Genomic DNA, 24,513 nt, shown 5'->3' with positions numbered 1-24,513 from the left:
GATTTGTCCGAACAGCTCTTGTTCGAGCATAGTTGCTCCACAACGGATCAAGTCCAGACCGAACTTCCCGACCTCAAATGTTGTGGGTGGGCCTAAGTGCGGCTGGCATCCAGGCTATAGTGAAACAACTTCTCGGAAAATAAAAAAATGTGGTGAGGGACTTGATTTTGTCCATCGGGAATTGATTGGTTCGTTGGATCATAGTGGTTTGCTATTGCTGCCATTTCATGCGAGTGACAGGCTGTCCCGCCCTTGCACCAGTAAATATGTCATCAGAGAAGAGATGTCATTGCAAGAGGGAGGGGACGTTGCTTTGATTGAAGGCTACAAGGGCACACTAATTAAAAAATTATTAAATAATGAAATGCAGAGATAAATAATTTAACTGGCCATACTAGCAGCAATATAATACTAGCACCAGAAGTCCTACAACTGCAAGACAGAAGACAAGCTCAAACATCTCAACTTGATGGAACAAGCAAATTCTCTATAATGGCTTTATTAGAAACACTGTCAATCATTTTCCTTCATCGTGAACTCACAAACAACCTTATTAAGTTCATTGTGGTTCAGCCGCATGCACAATTAGGACTGCTCCCATTTTGATCTCACTTCTCCTCAGTTCACGTACAGCTTTAATTGAAACACCACAGATCATCTTACTACCATGGCCACAATATGTAGTGATTTATGCTGTGGTTCCATAACTTTTCCAGATTTTTTTCAAAGTATTTACCTTTGCTTCTGTCTGTTCCCTGAAGGTGCCTGATGACGGTGCAATAAAAAGCTGGACTGAACTCATTAATTTTCTCTGGCTCCTCTGGAGAGCTTTTAAGGCTTAGTATGAGTCTGTGTTTTAAAGATGCTGTACAAACAAAAACACTGCGCCCTCAGTGTAAATCTTTTCAGTTTGCTTGAGACCTGCCTGTTCTTGCCAATAAAAAGAGGTCCAGAGTAGAAAGAGAGAGTGAGGGGGAAAGGATAAAAAGACAGGCAATTGGTAGTAGTGAGGAAAAGTACAGCTTCCTCATTAAAACTGTATGTGGGTGTCTGATTATGCATGTGTGGATTGATGCCCGTTCATACTTGTCTGTGTGTGTGTGCGCAGGAGAGGTTGGATAAGACACGGGAGGCTCTGACAAACGGTAGGAAGCAAAATCATGGCTTGAGTGAGAGACTACAGAGCCTGCAGAGAAGCCAGGAAGAGTCTGAACTCAGGGTCTCCGAACTGGACAAACAGACACGTGGCCTGCAGGAGGTTGTGCACACACACGCATACTCTTACAGTTCACACTGTTCTAAAGGGTTAGTTCACTCAACAATGAAAATTCTGTGATTATTTACTCACCCTTACTTTATTCCAAGACTTTCATTCATCTAAGAAAGAATAAAGAGATCGTAAAAAAAAGAGACAGACAGAAAAAGAGACAGAAAAAAATTATATGTTTCACATATAAACATTGATCAATGCAAATACTTAAAGCACATCAAATGTCAAATGGACGTGCTTGCTTAATGCTTGATGAATGAGATTTGTTCTTGCACATCAAGAAAATATGGTTGAGCTTCCGTTTACCATATTCGAGGTTTCATTAGAAATGAATCAAAGTCTTATGGGTTTTAAATGACATGAAGGTGAGTAATTGATGACAGAATTTCCATTTTTGGGTGAACTATCCCTTTAAAATAATTTGGTCCTTGCAGGTGACATTGAGTGGCAGTGTTTTTAAAAAAATTCTCTGTTCCTGTAAAAACCACAAAATAAAAATTAATAACAGCCAAAAATAAATAAATAAAATAAAACAGCCATGTATTATATCATATCAGATTTTTATTAAGAAAATGTCAGTTGATGAAATTCAATGTTAACTGTACATTACTGTAATGTAACTCGCACATTACACTGTATCTTACCCAGACACAAACACACTCTGTTACCTTTTTCATGTTAACTTTTTATGGAGTTTTTGCCCCATAGGTGAAACATTCTAGTCCTGAAATGTATGTTGATCTACAACCAGTTCTGGTCTGGACAGCCATGAAGATGTCTATTCTACTTTTTTTTTTTCTAATTCTCTAGGCTGCGAGACATAGGCAACAGGCTGAGCAGGAGGTTCTAGAGAGGTGTGCTCTCCTGCAGGCAGAAAAAGATCAGCTTCAAGAGCAGGTGGCTACCCTACAAACCACTGCACATCGGCTGCAGGGAGAGAAAGCTGAGCTGGAGAGGACACTGCTGCGTCTGGGAAAAGACAGGTCCTCTCTAAAACGTACCCTGGAGAAGGTATGTGTCACTCTATTATAAACTGCCTAACTTTCAAATACAGTTTGTTGTGTATGTCATCATCTGTGATGTGTCTTGTGTCTTTTGTCTATACCTTGAACTTCTCTAAGTATTATTGGTTGAGGTAAGTTTGCATGAGAGCTTGTTTGCAGTTTTTGTGTGTATTTACGTGAATGTACAGCTCACAACAGATTTCTATCCTTGACACATTTAGTGTGTGTATGCGTGTGTTGTGTGCAGGTGGAACAGAGTCGTCAAAGGAAGGAGGTGGAGGCACTGCATGCTGAGCGTGAGAGAGAACAACAAGAACAAAAAATACGAAATCTAGAGCTAGAGTTAAACGAGACACAGTCCGAGATTCACACACTACAGGTGATCATTTACGAGTATTGTGACATTTATAATTCATTGATCAGAATCTAGTCCGCTCAGCTTTTGAAATCTGATCTTAAAGGGGTCATGAACTGCATTATTTTATTATTTTATGTTTCCTGAGATGCACTTGTAATGTTAGTATGATTTTAACATCAAAAATGGTCATAATTTAGAAATAAAAGGCATTTTTCCTACCCTGATTTTAGCCCTCTGATTTGAACGCACTGTTTGAAGGGGCGTGTCTGCTGTGAGACTTTAGTGTAACCGCCCACTGTTGTGATTGGCACATGAAATAGCTAAATATTACATGTGAAACTCTCTCAAAACTTTTGCACATTTTTACTATTACAGCTGGCAAGGTTAACTAATCATGAAAAGTGTTGATGATAGCATTATATTTAGATCTACTGTATAGCATTATATTTAGATTGCGACATGAAAAGTTGTAGTGATGATCATTGTAGCCGATCACAGACATGTTGAGCGTATGAATGCAGTGATCTTGTCATTACAATTTCTGCACTCTCGCGAATGTTTTCATTATAACTAACAGTGTAAACACGATGTAAATAAGAGATTTGTTGATTATAACGGGAGTTTTGGCGAGAGTCCAGAGCTCAGTCACTAATGAACTCGCACTGTTCGATTGAGTCTTTGTTCGCTTTATATATTGTATATAATTTAATCCTATATAATTTAATACGATTATTTTAATCCTACTAAGAGAAACAATGTGAAGTATTTACTGACACATAAACAGAAACAAACGATTTTGAGACAAAGAACATCTGACTACATGAATCGTTACATATCAGAAATCACTGGTTATTTTGGTTAGACACGTACACATAATCAGTACATATCAAACATTTTTTTACTCACATAAGTGTGTTGTGCCGATCATGTTGGATCAAATACCTCTCTGCAAATTCAGTGTCAGAAGGAAGGTGTCAGTGTCAGAAAGAAGGAACAGCGATTGTGTTTTTCAACCTGGTACTGCAAATCCCATTACAAATCACTAACGCTCTTTACACTGGATACAGTATATGCCGGTCAATTTCTGACGTACTTCACATGCTTGAGTTTGCTGACAATAGGACAAATGGATGAGTAAAAAATGTTAGCTTTGACACATCCTCTTTAAAAGGCTCATTTGCATCTCTGGACAGCCTTGGATTTTTTTTTTATTATTAAAGCTGAAGTGTATAATATTTATGAGGATCTATTGACAGAAATGCAATATCATATAGATAACTATGTTTTCAGTGGTGTATAAAGACCTTACATAATGAACCGTTATGTTTTTATTACCTTAGAATGAGCCATTTCTATCTACTTACAACCTGGGTCACCTTACAGTGAAATCATTTTGCGCTGTCAAGTTTCTACAGTAGCCCTAAATGGACAAACTGCTCTACAGAGCGCTAACTACTCTCTGCTGTCTCAGACAATGACATCTTTGTCCTGTGTTGGCCACCGTAGCTTCTTTATGTGCTTCGAAAGGGAGGGGTGAGCGGTGGGTGGTTGCAATTCGCAACCTCACCGCTAGATGTCGCTAAAATTATTTAACTGCATATTGTTTTGTTTTACGAAGGACAGTGTTAATCATAACAATGGCCGTTTACTGACAATAAATGAACAAAGAAAAGTAATATACGCTTGCTGAAATTGCAGCTCCAATCCTTTAAAAAACGATAGTAATAATTAGTAATAGTAATAACTGTTCAGAATGTAATAATTTCCCTGCATGTCAAGAACCCTTTTATTATATTATTATATGAATCTGTGATGGACTGGCCATTCATCCGGAGTGGTTCCCTGCCTACGCCAGAGAAGCTGGAATAGACTCCAGCTAATAAAACACTATATTACATGAATTAAAAAATATATACAGTATATTAATGCTAATAATAACTATATTTTTACATTTTCTTAAAGCTACACTGTGTAACTTTTTTAGTCTATTCTTAGCTAAAAACACTTAGTTCTTTCAAAAATATATGTGCTCATTAATGTATATTTACTTCTTTCAAGTAATAAAGAATTCTCGTAAGTTTATAATATGCCATTGAAAATACATAAGGTAATGGGATCTAACGGTGGTCGCCATGTTGCCCCTCCATCTTGAAAGTACATTAGCCAAAGAGGGACATACCCGTAAATTCAAGCTTCGCTTTTCGCGTTTTAACCGGTTTTAATACTCGATGGCACTGTACAAAATTCTCTGCCTCGCGCATGTGCGCGTCAACTTGTTCAGACTTGTCTGGTGCATGTGCAGAGAGTTTTCATCTCAGCAGCGTCCAGTAACAGTTATACGGAGTTTTCCTGGCTTGTTTATTCCTCAAAAGTCTGTTTTTCCTTGTGTGGTATTTCTGTGCGTTAATAACTCCGTGAGTAATAATAGTTATTGTCATTGTAGATGTGTTTCAGAGTGTGTCATTGCGTAATTCAGTTGATGTCACCTCAGAAGTATTTTTGTGTCAACATACAATAGCGTAATGCACACCTATTTGAATAATCATTCAGTTATTTTGTTATCAACAATGTTTATTCGTTTATAGAAAATATTTGCTTGTAATGTATGTTGATGGAAATATGTATCAGGTCTGATCGGCATATTAACAATTGTTATACAGAGCGCACTGCAGTGCTAACGTTAAAGCGGCGCACACACTTTTGTAACCGGACGCCGCTTGTTAGCAGCTGCAGCGGCAGCTCCGCTCCTTTGAATGCAGCTGCCTTTAGCGCCTATATATGGTACAATAAGCTCTGGTTTACGGTTACATCATACAAATGTAACTTATAAGTATAGTTATACAGTTCTTAACTGTGTATGTATATTTACCATCCTTATTTGTTCTCTCACAGAAACCACATTTATGTACATATCCACGCAAACCTGTTTATGCCTTGCAATTGGATGACTGAATAAACATTACTATCATCAAAGTTCACTCTGGATTAGCTGCAGTTCTTTCTAGCCGAATAATTAGGCCAGTTGAGTTCCAACCATCCCACTGCGCACAGAATATCCCACAGGCACCGTGTCGAATGTGGACGAGGTCGAACTGGAAGCCATGTTAATCTTGGACTAAATCGGCCACCGTAGGAGTTGAAACGAAATCGGAATTGAGAGGAACAGAAACTAAAATTCGCTGGATGGTCATATACCTTTTCACCACTAGATGGGGGAAAATATCACACAGTGTAGCTTTAATAAAAAGGGATTTGTACTTGGTCCCAAGCAAACAAACAAGCCCATGTAAAGTTTAGATGTACATTTCTTCTCAATAAGCCACATGATTTGTTATTCATGCATGTAGCCCAAACTGTGTGAAAAAAGTGCAATGGTCAGGGTTAGAGGTTTATTCAATGAGCAATAGTAAAGGTGCCTTACAAAGCACCACTAATAATATAAAAATCAATTTAATTTTCCTTTTTCTAGCTCTTTTTGTTTGTGTATTGGATTCACCTGTGAGAGGATGTTATGTGTTGTCTCTTCAGTCTCAGATCTCTATCCTGGACCAGACTCACTCCCAGAGGCTCATGGAAGTGACTGCTCACCACAGGCAAGAGCTGGATCTGGAGTCAGAGCGCATGAGGGACTCCCAGCTGCAGACAGAGAGAGCACTGGAGGCCCGGGAGAAAGCTCACCGCCAGAGGGTCCACTGTTTGGAGGAACAGGTTTGAGAAAGCTATAAAGATGTGACCACATGCATTATAAGAGTGTACATTTACATCACATTCAATAGCAAGAAGCCTCTGATGAATACTGTTTCTCAGGTTTGCACACTGAAAGAACAGTTGGAGCAGGAGATGAAGAGGAGGCAAGCATATATGAAGCAGATGCTGAGACTGGGACTCTAAAAAAACATAATGTCTTGGGAATTCAGCCCACGGTGACCAACTGAAAGCTTTTTGTCTCTAAACATGTTTATAGTCTCTCAAAGGCCAATGAAACAGGCCCAGTGCTTACATAGATGGACTTATGCATAATTAAATGTTACACATGCATACTTCACACATACTTTACTTGTAAAAACACACAAAATCACCTGGTCTCAGGGAAAATTGTTGGACTACATTTGCACAAATACTTTAAGTAATCCTGATCCACACCATAAGAACCCAATAACAACAAACAAAGAGATCACTGTTTCACCAAATGCTTCTCAATTGCCAAATTGTTTTAAGGATTTGTTCAGCAAACTGTTGAAACAGACCATAAATCTACCTAAGTCTATCCCTGTTCATCTTAGAGCATTAAGCACAGTCTCAATTCATCACCACACACACACACACGTTGTGTTTTCATGTTTTATGGGGACTTTCCATAGACTTAAGGAATTTTATTCTGTACAATATGTATCTTCTATCCCCCTGCACTAACCCTACCCCTAAACCTACCCATCACAGAAAACTTTCTGCATTTTTCATTCTTAAAAACATCACTTAGTGTGATTTATAAGCTGTTTTTCTCATCGGGACCACAAAGAAAAAAGGTCAAGGATTTTGGATAATGTCGTCTTTGTGAGGACATTTTGTCCCCATAACTTAGGGTTTACCTGAGCCCTCAAAACTGTGTATCAAACCACATAATTATTTTCTCTTTACTTTCTTTATAACTTGCTACTCTGTAACCTACTGATCATTATTTAATCACACAACCATTTAGAGAATAAGAACATCTTGTTTTTGTTGCCAATCAGCTATATTACAGCTAGAGTGAATCAGGAGAGAAAATGAATCATATCTTACCTATCTTGTTTTCATATTAATTTGTTTGCCAATGGTGTTTCTCTAATGGGTGTTAAAAATATTCTTAATAACTAATTATACTGTGTTACCATTTACTCCATATAATCACTATTAGAAAACTGTTTTGTTTAATCCCAAGTGAGTACTAAGTAATTATTACTCAAGTAATTTTTGTCAATAAAACATACAAACAAGAAAAATAACAACCCGATTTTTGTGGTCTGAAAAATTGCTGTCAGTTGGTTTTGGCATATTTTGGATAATCACTGTAGTTTATGATGTGTACAAATAAGTTATAACTACTTATAGAAGATATTTAGTGATGTTCTGGCTCCATTTGATTCCTACCAACCCCTATGTAAAAAAAAAAACATCTCATTTTATTTTAGGGGAGTTGTTTCAGGCATATTTCAAATCTATTGTCTTGTATGATTAATTTGGAGGAAAATTGATATTCAGAGAATAAGCAAGCCTTCAGTACATCTCTAATCCAAAGGGCTTTTGTATATTTTACTCCTCTTGAACAGACGTCTTGAGCACAATATACAAGGAATGCACTATATATATATATATATATATATATATATATATATATATATATATATATATATATATATATATATATATATATATATCACCAGTGTTGCCACAGTTACTTTGAAAAAGTAACTTAGTTACTTTACAGATTACTTGATTTTAAAAGTAACTAAGTTACTTTACAGATTACTTGATTTTAAAAGTAACTAAGTTAGATTACAAGTTACTTTATTAGTTACATTCATCAGTTGCCGACAACACCTCTGCAGCCTCAACATAAAAATGACAACCGTTTTTGCCAACACTTTATTGGAAGTGCATTTTTAATAGTAACGTCAACAATGTATCTCCTGAAATTGTATCTCCAAAAAAATTTTTTGACTAATTTTATAAAATCTAAACATGTTAATGAAAAGGTACAAATTACTTTGTGTTCTTATTAAATACATTTATGAAAAACAATTTATATTTAATTTTTTAATTTATATTTATATATGAATGTAAATAATTATATGGGCCTACACAAATAATATAAAATTACAAGATTTATAGTTTATTGTAAACCTGATGTGCAGCTCTGTAAAGGGACAACAATTATATGATCGATACGTGAGAACAATATATTTTTTAATAATCTTTAAGTGCACAAAACTATGAAAATATATGAAACGCTTCAAAACAGAGCGGCAACAAAGCGCTTATGCGCATCCCGGGTGCAGAATGATGCGCTTAAAGCAACATGGAATCAGAGGGCGCAGTGCAGCGCGAGTGCACATTGAAAAGTTCACGGCATAAAGAGAAGATGAGCGTCGAGACCACAAATCCTAGTCTACTATGTAGCCTATATCGGTCCAAACATTCACTGATTATTTGTTTCTTCACAGTTTTAAATTCCGGTTATTGTGCGTGTGATGCTAATTAATAGTCCTTGTGTTGTCACCTGGGTAGCTCTAGCACAACATCTTTTAGAAACCGCTAGATAAACTCCAGCAAGATAAATTATTTTATCAACATGTCAAGTATTATAACGGGAATATATCATATGGAGTGAGCTTTACCGTGCTGCTGCTGCTGACTGTAACCGAACGCGACGCGCAGTTTTGCTGAACGGAGAATGACAGAGCAGCGGAGGAAAGACATTCAGCTATGGAATGGCTTTAGATGACTTTGTAAGCTGCTAGCAAATAATAATATGCGAATAATGATTGCTGAAGGATAATGTGACAATATATATTTCTGATGATTATTTAATTATCACGACATGCCTAATCTGAGCAAGTGACTGCCTGTCTTGAGTTTTGTCGACAGACGGAGCGGCCGCCTCGTAATTCTCTATGCAGGAAAACCCCTGCTGAGACTCAACAAGAAAGCAAAATTATATATTTTTAGTAAGGAAAATGACAAAAATAGTAACGCACAGTGACTTGGATAAATTACTTTAATCTGATTACTGGTTTGGAAATAGTAACGCGTTAGATTACTCGTTACTGGAAAAAAGTAGTCAGATTAGAGTAACGCGTTACTAAGTAACGCGTTACTGGCATCACTGTATATCACATGCCATATTCTGGGATTCTTGCACTAACCATGTGGTAGTTTATACCACACTGAGACATGTGCTTGTGAGTAAGGGTATTTCTCAGCAAAGGTTAAGAGCAGAGGAGAGTGCCCTGTCAGAGTCTCTTTAAAGCAGCCCTTTGATTACCATAGCTCCACCCAGTACTTATCCAGTTACCGGTCCCTCCTCAGCTATTGGATGAGTGTTCCTAATCATGCAAGGTAGTGAATCCCTGGGGGGGTGGGGCTGAGTCTGAAAGAACTCCTTTGGCAGGCAGAATAGAGGTTTTATTGAGGATATTTCTAAACTAACCATCAGGGACCAAGTCACTGGATTGTAAAAAAAAAAAAAAAAAAAAAAAAAAAATAGAGCCGAATCACTCTGCTCCCTCTCCTTTTTTCTCTCTCTCACTCTGTTCATTTCAGTGAGCGGCACGGAGCACGGCAGCTCTTGAGCACCCAGCAGCACACAGAATGCAAGGAATCTACCCCCTTGTCTTATACCAACAGCCCAAGTACCAGGGCTGAGAGAAGATCTGAGAGGAAACAAAGGGTGGAATTAGAAACAAAAAAGAGGAACATTTACAGAAACAGGGAGAAGAAAGACAAGGAGAGTTTCATTGGTTGAGCATTTGGCACTGGTATTTAGAGTTGTCTAGTTGCCCTCTCTGAGTGTCCAGGATCCTATTCCTCTCCTCTCCATCCCTGTGTAGACAAGGTCATGGGGTGGCTGAGGAGACCAGTGCTCTCCATGTGTATGCTTCTTATTTTGCTTCATGGCATGGAGGCGGCTGTACCTCTGGAGGAGTTCTACCCATTTGGGCTGGATGAAGGTGACTCCCAGACCGTCGAGCAAGATGATGGGGGATCAGGACTAATAGAAATATCCGTGGCTTTCCCTTTCTTCGGAGAACGGCACGCCGGACTCTATGTGAGTACAGATCGTATATTTGTATTTGTATGTGTGTGAGTGTTGTGCAGGAGAACCAGGTCTTTCATTCAGTAGCTTAATTGGTTTGTGTATGTGTCTTTGAGGGAAACAGAGCCTGGTCTTATAGCCTGAGATTGGATAATGAGCCTCTGCACCACAAAGTTTTTGCATGTTACATATGGCCCTACACGGTGACTGAATTACTGGATGTTTTTTAGTGAAAGATGACAGTCTATATTGCGGCTCCAACACATCTGCATAAACTGTGGTTTGAGAGAGTGAGGGAAAGAGAAGAAACGTCAAGGACGACTGTCATGAGGAGAACCAGCGAGGGAAAACGAGTGTGGCGAGTGCTCTGACAGATCTCTGTGCTTTGATCACGGTTGAGTCCTGCTTTTGGTTGGGGCGAGAAGGGCTTTGATCTGTGTCATGTAAGCTTCTCAGCCTCCGCAAGAGAAGCTCCATCCTCATAAATGAACACCATCTGTTAAGATGCAGCATCCCAGTCGTTCTGCCTCCCAAAATACACTGCCCCACCCTGAGCACCCATCTTCACTACCATATTTCCATCCCCAACAACCGGCCCAGCCTGGCCGAGGTACCACAGCAACAGAGGCTACGTTTCCAGACTGGTCTGCGAGCAAATGGATGAATGAGATCACAATCCCAATGTAGCGGACAAGTGACACAGCATGCCACAGAAACGCTCTCCCACCCAGCCACTACATGTCATTCAAACAACTGTGGCCTCACAACTTTGAGGGGTAATATTGTGTTTCCTATTTTAAAGTCATGAAGTCACTTAGATTCATGTTCTGGCAAATGCAGCTTGCTGAAATAGTGCAGGGTTGTCTACAGAACTTAGTTTAACTTGTGATGTATCTGTGCGTCACCCTGAGAGGTATCTCATATCTCAGAGCACAATGTAAATATTAATGTGAATTGGAGACAAGATAAGACCTGTTGTGGATAGCAGTGAAGATCTAAAATTAGATTAGCTCAAAGTGATAGAGCAGAAGAGAACTGAAGGTACCGTAATGGGTGGTTAGGGTGCACTGAGTACAAACTGGGAGGTAACTGCAGGTCGATCTGAGTAAGATTTTGCAAGGCACCAGTGCATTGAGGCATGCGACAGCATTAAAATTGCGGTCAAGATTTCTGTAATGCACTCGAGCTGCTTGAACAGAATCAATTACAGTTCAGCTTTATTGCACGCTATAGCCACATGTTGATCTCTTCCACAAGAGAGCTGCTTTTGAACAGGTGAGATTTCAGAGGGTACACGAGGACAGATCGTCATGGATAATTTCTTCCGGAAGGGCATTCCAAGCCTTAGGTGCTTGGAAAAACAGAAAAGCTCTTGAACCAAACAATTTGAGGTGGTTCTTGAGAGTTGTCTCAGGGTATTACTGTAGGAGCTTTCCTAAAGCGAAAAGAAAGATCAGTACTGCCTGCTATTGCATGTTTCACCTTCTGACCTACTCTCTCTGTCCACCCCCAGTCATCTTTCTCACATTTTCTCATTCACTCCTACTTCACAATAATTTGAATACCATTTATAATACTGTGACTCAAAAATACTGATCTCTGCCTCAGCTTCAAGGCAGTTTTTTTTACTGACGTCCAATATTTCTGTGTCCAATTTAACTTTAGTAGACATGACAATAAGTTTGCAGAGCAGTTTTTTGAATGAACGAATGAATTAATTAATTAACTAACGTCTAGGCTTTGAAACTAGGCTTTGTTCTAGGTATTCTTAACTCTTTTGTGAGGTTGAGGAAATTTGTTAAAAATAGCTGGACTAATGCAATACAAGTGGACAGATGTTTTTCACAGTATACTGTTTTACCGCTATATTACATAGCACATTAATATATACTACTCTGTTACATTTGAGCCTCATCGACAAGAATTATGAAAACAAGTTCTTTGCCATCCAGGGCCTTCAGGGATGGTCACAGTGCCTGGTCGATATGTCCCCTCTGCATGACCATTCATCAGCTGAGAATTGTCTAGTTGTCCGTTTTTTTGTTCCACAATTCTGTCCGTTTGTTTGGGTCTGAGATATTTCACATGTAGCTGTGAGTGACCTTTCCTCTCTCCCCTCATTTACCCTCACGCTTCCTCTTCCTCCTCCTCTTCTTCAGCATCAGATTATAAGTTCAGGGGTCTTCCCACTGGACCTATCCAGCTGCTCTAGTGAAGAAAGGAGAGATCCCTTTAACAGAACCCAGATGCATCTGTAAAGTGTCTCAGGGATGCCAAACAACGCAGGCTCTCAATTAACTAACCTTATGAACGACTGGGATGAAGAGCAGAGAGGATGAGATCCAAGGATAGAGAGGAGCGAGCACGACATGGACTTCCACAAGAAATGTAAAAAACAGAAAGCTTGAAATTATTGTGAATGAAACTGGTGTAAATTTTGATGGGGAACAGAACACCATGGCTTGGGACCTCAAGTTCAGAAACCGATACCTCCCAACAAGTTGTTTGTATGGGAAGCTATAAAATGAATGTTTATAATTGTATTAGGCATATAATTGTTCATCCAACAGTTGAGTCAAAACAGAAGAGGGAAAATGATGGGGACAGAAAGATTTGAGGTTTCACGGCACACTGAGAGCACATCTGCTAAAGCTCATCCTCAGCACTATAACACTTCATGTTTGCGCAACTATAGAGGCAATCTTCAACCGTTAGGGATTTTCTCTTTATCTCGTTTTCTCTCTATGCTTTTTGCTCCTCCTCCTTTTCATTTACATAGCACAAATATTAGCTAAGTATGTGAGGTCATATGTGTGATTTTGTTAGGAACTGGGTAGTTTAAGCTGTAATGCTTTATGTCAAGATAAGTCAAATGTTATGCTTAGCTTTGAGCTAATATTTGGACTCAATTTAATAGGGGCAGCCACTGAAATTAATTTTTCTATACTGAGCTTAAGTTATTTTTCCAGGAATAGTGAAAATCTTTGTATATTATTATAAGATATGAATGAGTGCAGTGCCATACAAAGGGTCATGGTTTGGCATTCTGTGGAATGCCAGTCATGATAAAGAAACCCACTATAGCCACACAAGGGCATGGAGCAAGAGGAGCCAAGGTCAATCATACAAACATACCCAGCTTTTCCCTCAAATTACTAGGAAGTGCAAGTAAAAGCTTGTGTTTTAAGATCCCATGTTTTTCCAAGCTGATCTTAGGCCACCTTTTTATGGAGGGATTTGTTTTGGCATCCTTTTCCCCAGGTGATCATTTATTCTAGAATTAAAATGACTTGGGTCCAAAGAAAACCATCCTATGAAAATTGGTGGTGCAGTACATCCAGTGAAGAATAAAATAAATAAAATAAAAAACATGGTCGCAGGAGTTGCACATTGAAAGTAATATTGAAAAAATTTTTTTTTAAATAAATAAAATAAAAAGAGCAATAGTAAATCAGTTCATATACTTAAAATTATTTTGTGATTGAAGGCCAAGTTCACACAAATCTGATCCACCTCATCAAAGCTTTTTTTTCTTCTTTTTTTTTTTAAATACAGTTTTCCAGTTTGTATCTGTCAGAATTTTACATCCCAGATAGCTGGGATGTTTGAACAAGATATGATTGTTTTTATTCACCCTTAGTCTGTGGTTGGATCCAACTACTTCATCCTACGTTACTTTAAAAAGATACTTGGACATGGAGGAAAAGCAGCTTTTTTAACCTCTTCCAGATGCTACAACAAGATCAGAACAAATGCCAGCACATATTACAGCACCAGAGAATAATCACTAATGTAGTGCTTAGTGAGATTTCCGCTGCTAATTTAGCAGCAAGGTAAGCAATTTCCATTCATTACCTCCGCACACTGTTGCTACTAATGCTTGCACCGGTCAAAACACTGCTGTCCCTACTGGCTACTCTCTTTTCCCAAAAAACTATCTTTTCCCAGTTTGCTGCTTATATCATTAGCATGCAACGGTTTAGTACTGCAGCCCATTCTCAAGTGTTTTGGTCATTTGTGAAACATTTACTCTAAATCACACTTTGGTTCCTGTCAAGGGTTTGTATCTGTCAGTGAACTGTGCCTGCACTTTCCATTCCTCCATCTTTTCCATCTCTCCTGCATCTCACTCTTTGTCTTTTCTTTCATTCTCCTTCTCTCTCAGGGCTCCTCTCAATGACCCCAGAGTTGTGGCCCTGCAGGCTTCACTCTGCTTCTCCATGTTAACCACACTCTTGCCACAGCACGCTGATGCAGAAAGGGGAAGACTGCGGTCGGCCAATTAACCAAGCACCCGAGTCAGGCCAAACAAAACTTCCTCTACTGTTTTTACAGCAAAGGCCTCAGAATTATGGTTTCCATACGCATGGGGAGGGGAGAAGAAAGGCCATGTGTCTGACATTGCCTTTGTTGCTGTTGCTGCTGAGAGAGTTGGGTGCAGATGAGGGAAATTAAGGGACAGGGTAGCTGGCATTAGGGGGCAAACACCTGGAGAGGGGTGTGACTAAGCAGGTGCAAACTGACTAGCATATGTTAGACACACTCATTGTAGCTCTGTGAAATTGTGCAGAGAGGTGATTGGTAGTACCGGTATTTCTATAATAGAAATCAGAGAACAGTTTAGGTGAGTCTCAGTTCACATAGGACAAACTTCCAATCTTCCCACTGGAGCAAAAACTACACTTCAATGGTGAAGCAGGGAGCACTGGCACATTTTATTTCACAGACACCAATTTGCCTGTTCAGTGAATTTGCTTTCATATTCATATCAGTTTAGTAACACCGTGGCCCTGTGAATGCTTTGAGGTTTCTTCTATGTCAGCCTAGCTGGACATTCATCACAGGAGTAGACTCAGTCAACAGAGCAAAGCCAGTGGTCAGCAAAGCAAGTGTTGGGCTCTGTGGTTACTTTAGATGGAGTTATAAGGGCCTCACCCTTTAAAACCACTTCTAGTAGACAGGAGCCAGGGCAGGTGTGTCAGAGTGTGTATGCGTGTCTGAACAGTGCTCCGGTTTTCTCAGCTGCAAGACGTGGATGTCTGGCAGAACAAGGCAGCTGTCTGTTCCCTGATGGGAAAAGGATACATCTGCCACTGGAGCCTGCCTCACTCTTTCATCCTGCAATGCTACTGCTCACTCTTGAGTGTCAACACACTGCTGGACACCTCAGCTTGTCTCCGCTTATCCCCAGTCAGCATGTTCCATACATCATAGCCATCAGATTACTGTTCCAGGCCCTTCGCGAATATCTACTCCAAGAGTCACTACAAGAAACTTTGAAGTCCTCCTGCTTGAAAAAGTGCTTGTAAAATAATTCTTACTGTTGGTCTACGATTTCTTTACTGAGTGAACTAACTCAGTTTCTGTCGTCAGGTATACTTGAGTGTGGAAAGAATTTCATTGAGATGAAATATGTTATTTGTGCAACAGAAAGTAAATGTCCAAACATGCAGCTCATGGTGTGGTAAAGCTTCAGCAGTGGAATCTGGGAATGAGTGCCAGGAAGGTGAGCTGAAGGAAGCTTTGTGTGCCGACTCTGCTAACCCAGAGCATGTACCTGCTCTTTTTTCCTGTGTCTTCTAGGTCAACAACAATGGCCTGGTGTCTTTCCTGAGGGAGGTCTCCCAGTTCACCCCTGTGGCATTCCCTATTGCTGGAGACCGCAGGGTGGTGGCTCCGTTCTGGGCAGATGTAGACAACCGGAGGGCAGGAAAAGTCTTTTATCGAGAGAGCAAAGATCCTGCTATCCTGAGAAGAGCCTCTGCAGATACTAACCATTACTTCCCTGAGTTCCCTATGTTTGTCACCACATGGGTGCTGATTGCTACCTGGCATCAAGTCACATTTTTTGGTGGCAACTCAATAACTCCGGTACCAAGTTTATGTCCTTTAAACTAACAAAATCAACTCAGAATTTGTTTTCTATAGAAGACTATCTAACAGAGTTTTTCAACTCTGGCCCTCAAGGTCCACTGTCCAGCAGAGTTTAGCTCCAACCTGGGTCGAAAATTAAACTCTGCAGGACAGTGGATCTCAAGGGCCAGAGTTAAGAAACCCTGATCTAACATTAAAAAAGAACATTTTGCATACTGGTTGTGGCAACTGACTTGCCCTCTGCTCTATTCTAAAGGTCAATACATTTCAAGTAGTTCTTATCACAGATGGTGAGCTCTCCTTCACCATCTTCCAATACTACAATATTACCTGGACAACAGGGATGCATGCTACCAGTGGTGGTGACCTAGCAGGCTTGGGGGGCATAGCTGCACAGGTAAGATCTTTGCCTTTACTTTTCAACACCGCCATGGATTTTAGTCTTGACTTAAATTACTATAGTGAAATTAAATTGTGAAAGAATCCATTCTGAGAGAACTCTCCTACACTTCCACTCTCTTCCTAGGCAGGTTTTAATGCTGGCGATGGGAGGCGCTATTTCAACATCCCAGGCTCTCGGACAGATGATATTGTTGAAGTTGAAACCACCACGAATGTGGGCTATCCTGGTCGTTGGGTCTTTCGTATTGATGATTCTCAGGTGCAAGTGGGTGGCTGCAATGACTCAGGTACACCACCAAAGGAAAGAAAAAGAAGAATCCAGCAAATTAGAAAACATTATGGCAGTACAAACAGGAAAATATAAGTCTGACCAGACTCTGTTCTCTTGTCTTCTATTGTCCTCCTCAGCTTTGGTCTGTGCTAACTTAAGGCCCTGTCGAAATGGTGGCCGTTGCATTGATGACTGCATCACTGGAAATCCCTCTTTCACTTGCTCGTGTTTAGCTGGCTTCACTGGACGCAGGTGCCAGATAGGTAAACGAATGATGAAATCCTTCCATCCCTCACAACCCGTACTCATCCTTTGTGTTCATCCTTGCCAGGAAAGAGAAACTCAACTTGTAAAAGCAGAATTCCACCCTGCAAGCCAGGGGGACAACCTGAGGGAGAGAATTTCCCCTGGTCACATCTGTATGTAATATACATACAGTAGAGTCCGTCCAACGTTTTGCTGTGGTCAAATCATTACCTTTTCCTCCACCCCCTGCACTTTAGGATTCCCTAATGTTTTCATTCTTGTGTGCACATCTAATAAAAGTCACATGTCATATTTGTCGTTCTTTTCTGTGTTTTGACAGAGGTTGATGAGTGCTCCTCATATCCCTGTCAGAATGGAGGCACATGTGTGGACAAAATCAATCACTTCATCTGCCTGTGTCCATTGGGATTCATAGGGACAACATGTGAGATAGGTAAATACATGATTCTTCAGATGTTTGACTTAAATTTAAATTATGCATTGCAGGTTAAGTTCATCACAAGAAAACGTCATGGTATCGCTCTAATAATCAACAAGAAGCTTGCGTTTTTCCAATCTCCAATGCAGGCTCTTCTCAAAAAGCTGACCAATGAGGTCTAAAATAGCGAGTGAAAATAGATACGAGTTTTGAACTTAGTAAGCTCTTCTTTTCGTGCTGTGGCCTCTCTTCTTACTGACTTTGTCCTCCCCTCCTCCCTTAGCACTCTGCTGGCTTCAACCTCCTTCTCGTTCCCACAGTCCAGCCTGCAGAGATGTATCAAACCTCTAATACCTTTCACAGCCAGAAGTGCATAGTTTCAGAGTGAGGGGAACGGTGTGGAGGATATATTAATCAGCTGAATAAATATTCAGTGTGTGTGTGTGTGTGTGTGTGTGTGTGTGTGTGTGTGTGTGTGTGTGTGTGTGTGTGTGTGTGTGTGTGTGTGTGTGTGTGTGTGTGTGTGTGTGTGTGTGTGTGTGTGTGTGTGTGTGTGTGTGTGTGTGTGTGTGTGTGTGTGTGTGTGTGTGTGTGTGTGTGTGTGTGTGTTTATTGCCTGCAGACATAGACGAGTGCCAAGAGACCCCATGCCTCAATGGAGCACAGTGCATACAGGGTGTCGGCAACTTCACCTGCGTATGCCAAGCAGGTTACACTGGGTTCCTATGTGAGTCAGGTGAGTATGGATCTTGGGAGTGTCACTGAAAGGCCACAGCTTTCCCCAGGGAACATTTCCTTTTTTCCGAATTAGACCTGCACATATTCTTTTGACAGATGGTTTCATCTATACTGACTTCATGAAGACTGCTATAGTACAATTCTTTTAAGGGCAGCTAGTAAATGGAATTATATTATCAGTTACTTTGATTTCTTTCCCTGTTTTCATATTGGGTCAGGTTTTATGTTCCAAATATTCCAAGCTCTCTAAGCAGACCTTGATTTGACTTTTTAGGAAAAAGCACTGACATGATTCCCCTGCTTAACAAATTGGGCTTCTCACAATGGAGGTTATTGATGAAACACAAGCCCAGTTGGGAAGTACTTTGGAAACTAAACCACTGACCTTTGCATATCTTGAACCCTTGTTTCTACATGAGACCAGATTATTGTTAATGCTAGACACCTGGTCAATGAAACCATATACCTGCATGAACTTTCATACATCCTCTCATCTTAAGATATTGATACAGTTCAAACCAAACTGTTCCAAGAACTGCCTTTCTCAAAGTATATGCACTGACAAATTATTCTTGTGTTTTTGAATCCAGACATCAATGAATGCGCATCCATGCCATGTTTGAATGGAGGTGTGTGTGAAGACCTGCTAAATAACTACACCTGCACTTGTACAGCAAATTTCACTGGAAGCCACTGTGAGACAGGTGTGCTTTTACTCTCTTAAATGCAACCCACCATCTCACTTTATAAATGCCAGCCGCAACACATTATCCAGTCTTTGTTTTTGTTTCCCTTTGCAATGGGGAAAATGTTTAATGATAGAAGATGTTTACACAGCCAGGCACCTACTTTCCCCTTTATATCTGGCTTGCTGTAACATTTTCCAACTGGGATCGACACAAAGAAATTGAAAAAGAGAAATGAATAAAGAAAAGTGAATGCTCTAGAATAACTATTGCTTCAGACCACGTGTCTGACTAACTGAGCTGATTTATTTTCTAATAGTGTCAGCTTCATATCATAGTTATCAGATGCTTGGTTATGGTACTTTGGTCAACTCTTGTCTCTTGTTGAATCAGTAATAATTTGTTTTTCAATGTGGTTTAGTTGCTTTGCTTTAATTTAATGCAATATATAATTTTTCAAAAAAAATTGTTCATTTACTTTGCATTTCATTTACATGCATTTACTTTGTTCATTTACTTCATTTGTTCATTTACTTTGTTCATTTACATGCAGCCCTAATGATATCTAAAAAAATATAAAATATTTTATTTTCCCTTAAAACAGAGTTAGTTGACATGGAAAATTCCTCTACCACCGATGCTACAAATCAGACAGGTAAGTACATTTTTCTTCAAGTTCCTGATAAAGGCCCGTTCACACTAAGAATGATAACTATAAAGACAACAATAAAGATATAGTTCTAAAAATCGTTCTAAATATAAAAGAATAGCAGAGTCTACTATCGTCTACAACGATAACAGCACAGAGAAATTATATTGTTGGAATCACTTTTAGAAAAAAAAAATTTTCTAGCTGATGAGTGATAAAAACACTCCATAGTTCCAACCAGAATCCATCCTGCTTTAAAGAGCTCTAGCATTTAAAGCGGCAGACGTCAAAACTGCAGCACGCTTAGAATAGACAGAACGGTATCGTGCATTAGCGTGGACGCTAATATAGTTATTGTTCTTGGTGTGAACGTGCCTTTAATCTCTTTCATTAAAGATCACACATATGTAATATTTCAGTTCCCTGTGATGGAGAGAGTTGTGAAAAACGTCAAATCTGCGAGTACACTGGCTCTGGAAACTACAACTGCACCTGCATCTCTGGTTACTATGGTGACGATTGCGAAGGTACAGTAGTTTCAGACTTTAATGCACAGTAGCTACTCTCCTCAAGCAATTAGGCAGGAATATGGCACAGAGGAAGAACAAGGCAGACACCACTATCCCACAGGAATTTGAAGCACTGCCTGAGGAAGACTATGTAGCCGTGGTGGATTTGCATAATTATCCAAACTTACACAGCCTCACCCAGTTTACTGCTCAGACCTTGCAGCAAGTCGCTTGATGTTGTAAATAATTGCTTTATGGTACTTTTTACTACTTTACCAACAAGAGGAAGGGCTCTTGTCTAGACTTAAAAGGGCCTCTGTTTTATGAGACAGTCCTAATGTTTGGAATTCACTTCCCTGCAACAATGCAGGTGAGATGTCTTTGGACGCTCTGACATCCAACCACAAAATTACAAAGGTTAGGAAGATGATATGAGGTACAACATCCTCATCTTCTGCTTTATCTCATTTAGTTGCACCTTGTCAGTCAGCGTCCCTGCTCCCAGGGTCACTGTGTCCACTGCACACTTTGTATCCCAAGATTTCAAAGCACTTTGTGAGCTGCAGCAAATTCACCCTATTCCCCTTGGAGCTGAAATAACTATTGATGCTTATATAGACTCTCCTAAATCTCCAGAATACCTTCCTGCCCGGCTCACTTGGAATGTGTAGTGGAAAAAGTTGTGCAGTCCGCTCAGAGAAGAGAAGGCAGAAGCTCACAGGGAGAACCCAGGAGTGTCTAATGGGAGCACAGAGATCAAAGACACCGACCTTAGAGACAACAAATGAAAATGGCTCCAGCGAATTTACAACCTATTAATTGCCCCAAGGGTCATACATTTTGATCAAAAACATGTTACATATTATCAGAAAAATAACACCCTTACGCAAGCCCCCTGGACTTCAAAAGGAAGCAATTTAACAGTGATACAGCAACTTACTTTGATCCACTGCCGCAATTACTAGGGGAAGAAGAAAATAAAAAGACTTCCAGTATGGAAAAGCTGTACAGAATACTGACTTACAGTCATCCAGCACACTATGAACTGTGAGGGAAAGGTTGTGGGAAAAACTGACCCAAGAAACGAGTATATCAAAGAACTGTACAACAAGTCCCACCACAGAACACTATTCTTAACTACACACACACAATGTAACATTCCCACACATGCTTCCACTGAATTTACACTTTGTGCCAATTTGACTGATGTGAAGAAAGAGCATCATATTTTAGAATGGTTAGAATGTTTACTTAACCAGAAAAGTGAAAACTATGCTGATCTCCTTCCAAAAGCCTCTTTCTCTCTACTTCACATTTAAATCCATTTAGAGGAGTGTCCCTGTCAGAACGGAGGAGTTTGTGTTGATGTGAATGGCACCTGTGAATGTCCGACAGGCTTCACTGGACTCTACTGTCAGTTTGGTATGTATTAACTGCAAACAAATGCAGAATAGATTTCTCATTAAGGTATGGGAGTTCCACTTTTATGTATGCAGTGTGTTTGTTAGGACGATAATGCTAATTGTTGATTTACATTAAGAGGGTTTCTACTGTGAAAGGCTACTCGAAAAGATTGTAGAAAATATTTTTTTCATTACCAGCCCAAACACTTAGCATTACAAATATGTCAGTTGGACACAAGTAACTGACAAGTGACAAGTGACAAATCGTAAATCGTTACGTCACTGTTCCACCTGCATGATTCTTTTGCCCTGAGTAAAGTTAGCTAACCATTGAATGGTTTGTAATCATACCTTACTTCAGACCGTGAAATTCATCAAATTGAGAACCGTTCTGCATGATGATGATGATGAAAGGCACAAAAAGTGTCTGTCAATCATAAGCAACATGCTTTGTTGATCACCAGAGAAAATTTTATCCATCTGAAAAGTTGTATTCTAACAAAAGGATTTCAAAAGTAGTTTGTATAACAGTTAACTTTTGTGATTTTTTCACGCCTTAGAAGTAACACAAACACCCTGTAGTAACAACAGACCGTGTCCGGATGGAGGCCCTTGCTTGGAGTATGGCGGCACGTACCTCTGCACCTGCCAAACCGGTGTCGACTTCGATCACAAGGACTTCTACCCATATGGTAAGAGCCCTGGAGAGCCCTGGAGAGCCTTGAAGCCATGTGCAGAGCATGGTCTCCATGACAAATGAACAAAAACTGTGCCAGGTCGTCAGGATGGCAAAGGCCCCCAAAGTAACAAAGGCGTTATGTTGAGTAAATGAAAAAAGAAAGATTTATTTGTATGTTGACATAATGTGAAGGTAAAGTTTCAACTTGGCTATTAAAATACACAGAGGATCTATGCTGTGGTGTGCATTTAAATGAAATCGTTCCAACACACGCAAATAAAACTTACTAGTGAATGGTAAAAACGATCTCCTGCTTTGAGGGAACGTGGTGAAGCCGGTGTGTGTGTTTTTCAGTACAGCCCCGATCAGCCTGCGATTCTTCACCGTGTCAGAATGGAGGGTATTGCTATGAGAGAGATGGAGGCTACATCTGTGAGTGCAAGCATGGCTACAGGGGCCAGCATTGCGAAAAAGGTACATAACATCTGCTAATAATTGTTAACATTTTGTCCTTGCATGCTTACACATTAAAAGGTCACATCCTCAGTAATTAAATCATTGTGCATGATATTGTGTAATGCACCACATATTCATTTTGCAGCAGTCATTTTGCCTACTTGCAGATACATAAGGCTTTTCATTTCCTCTTTTTTTTCTCAGTCAGATTAAGTACCTGTGCTTCTGGTCCCTGCCGTAATGGAGGCTCTTGTAAAGAAGAAGTTGACAGCTACCGGTGTGTCTGTCCCTACCGTTTCACAGGGAAACACTGTGAAGTGGGTAAGTGTTTAATGTCAAGACAATTTCCTCGCAACAAGTGGTTTTGCATGTAAATGCAGTGAATCACGTTTTGATTATGTTGTTTAAAGAGTCTTGTTAGTTTTCTAAGCATAAAGGCCCTTTCACACATGTTCCACGTGAAAAATTTGAATAATAGATTTCTATGAAGCTATTCATACCAGATGGATATTTGCCTGCCACCAAAAAAGTTTATTTAATTAGATAAGTTTTCTTCGCCCAGCAATAAAACGTACCAGCAAATAAGATTTGAGCTTTGGATCAAGTGTCCACTACAGAAGCAATATTAGAGCATTTAGGACACTCTCCAAAAAAAGAGTACAAAATTTTACCTTTTAAGGTACACTTGGCCGTCACTGGGGTGGTACCCTTAAGGGTACATTTTTGTACCTCTAAGTCAGGAGTAGGCAAGTTCGGTCCTAGAGAGCTAATGTCCTGCAGAATTTAGCTCCAACCCTACTAAGCCACCATTGTATAAAACTCATGGCTCCCAGCATGCATTGCAGTATTAAGTATGTCAACATTGTTGAGATTCATATGCCGATTCTTGATATCTGTGTGCGTCTGTTTTTTCCCCTAGAATGTTTTTAAAAATCAAAATTCAGAATGTCTGATCTGTGGCAAGAAAGTATTGTTGGTGAATATTATTTATTAATATTTTTAGTCTGCGATGAGTTTAGTCAAACATTTTTCTTCATGATCATTTTTGTTTTTGGCTTCTTTTGATTTGAACAGATTATATAAGTCAGAAGAAATAATTAATTTTTGGGTGAACTATCCCTTTAATTCTCAATAAGAGCTTCTATAGATGTCTTTCAGGGTTGGAGCCAAACTCTGCAGGACAGCGACTCACTAGGACCGAACTTGCCTACCCCTCTAAGTAGAGGAAAACAATGGTATAATTGTACCCTAAGGACCAATTGTGTACCTTTAAAGGTACAGTTATACATTTTGATCCCTAAGGAACAAAACTGTACCTCTACTGTACCTTTTTTTCTGAGAGTGTAGTGCAATTTAATTTACATGCATAGTAAAATGTACATTCATGTTGCATCCTCTATAGGGATGTGAATTTCCATTTCCTTCAGCCTGGCGCATACTTATTTCACTTTTGGTTTGAAAGGTCCATTTGTCTGAGCATTGTGTTTGCCGTAAAGTGCGTGCAAGTATGTTACTGTAAATTACCAGTCAGCAGTGAGCACCCAGGGGATGTTACAGCTCTCATTCACCCTTCCTCTCCTTTTTTTCTGGTCAAATGGAATAAGAGTGTAATCTGCTTTTCTTCATGTTTGGAAAATGGCATTTTCACAAAGAGTGCCATAAAACTGTACAAAGATAAAAGTTATTCAAAGCCAAGATGCTTTTCATCTCTAGATTTTCATTATCCCTACTTTG

The 24,513-nt window shown here is 39.7% G+C and overlaps 2 protein-coding genes across 3 annotated transcripts in view; both read left to right on the top strand.

Moving 5' to 3' along the window:
- crocc2 (ciliary rootlet coiled-coil, rootletin family member 2) overlaps positions 1-7,624 on the top strand; it is a gene marked incomplete at its 5' end in the record, with an annotated part of 76,754 nt that extends 69,130 nt beyond the window's left edge. Inside the window, 5 exons of the mRNA XM_079841141.1 lie at positions 1,109-1,258; positions 2,081-2,281; positions 2,522-2,653; positions 6,161-6,340; positions 6,440-7,624. Coding sequence (XP_079697267.1) covers positions 1,109-1,258; positions 2,081-2,281; positions 2,522-2,653; positions 6,161-6,340; positions 6,440-6,523 — 747 coding nt within the window. The 3' untranslated portion in view covers positions 6,524-7,624. The remainder of the gene's footprint in view (positions 1-1,108; positions 1,259-2,080; positions 2,282-2,521; positions 2,654-6,160; positions 6,341-6,439) is intronic.
- A 2,289-nt stretch (positions 7,625-9,913) lies between these two features.
- sned1 (sushi, nidogen and EGF-like domains 1) overlaps positions 9,914-24,513 on the top strand; it is a 36,331-nt gene continuing 21,731 nt past the window's right edge. For both annotated transcript variants that reach the window (XM_079840617.1, XM_079840616.1), the window contains exons 1-14: positions 9,914-10,439; positions 16,011-16,298; positions 16,558-16,698; positions 16,828-16,990; positions 17,112-17,237; positions 17,561-17,674; positions 18,282-18,395; positions 18,988-19,101; positions 19,688-19,738; positions 20,152-20,259; positions 21,571-21,663; positions 22,205-22,336; positions 22,678-22,797; positions 22,984-23,100. In XM_079840617.1, coding sequence (XP_079696743.1) covers positions 10,230-10,439; positions 16,011-16,298; positions 16,558-16,698; positions 16,828-16,990; positions 17,112-17,237; positions 17,561-17,674; positions 18,282-18,395; positions 18,988-19,101; positions 19,688-19,738; positions 20,152-20,259; positions 21,571-21,663; positions 22,205-22,336; positions 22,678-22,797; positions 22,984-23,100 — 1,891 coding nt within the window. In that variant the 5' untranslated portion in view covers positions 9,914-10,229. The remainder of the gene's footprint in view (positions 10,440-16,010; positions 16,299-16,557; positions 16,699-16,827; positions 16,991-17,111; positions 17,238-17,560; positions 17,675-18,281; positions 18,396-18,987; positions 19,102-19,687; positions 19,739-20,151; positions 20,260-21,570; positions 21,664-22,204; positions 22,337-22,677; positions 22,798-22,983; positions 23,101-24,513) is intronic.

The sequence above is a fragment of the Gobio gobio genome (genome assembly GCF_949357685.1).
Source record: "Gobio gobio genome assembly, chromosome: 17".
Lineage (NCBI taxonomy): Eukaryota > Metazoa > Chordata > Actinopteri > Cypriniformes > Gobionidae > Gobio > Gobio gobio.
Note: the sequence above shows the minus strand (reverse complement) of the source record. Positions and strands in the feature narration are given on the sequence as shown.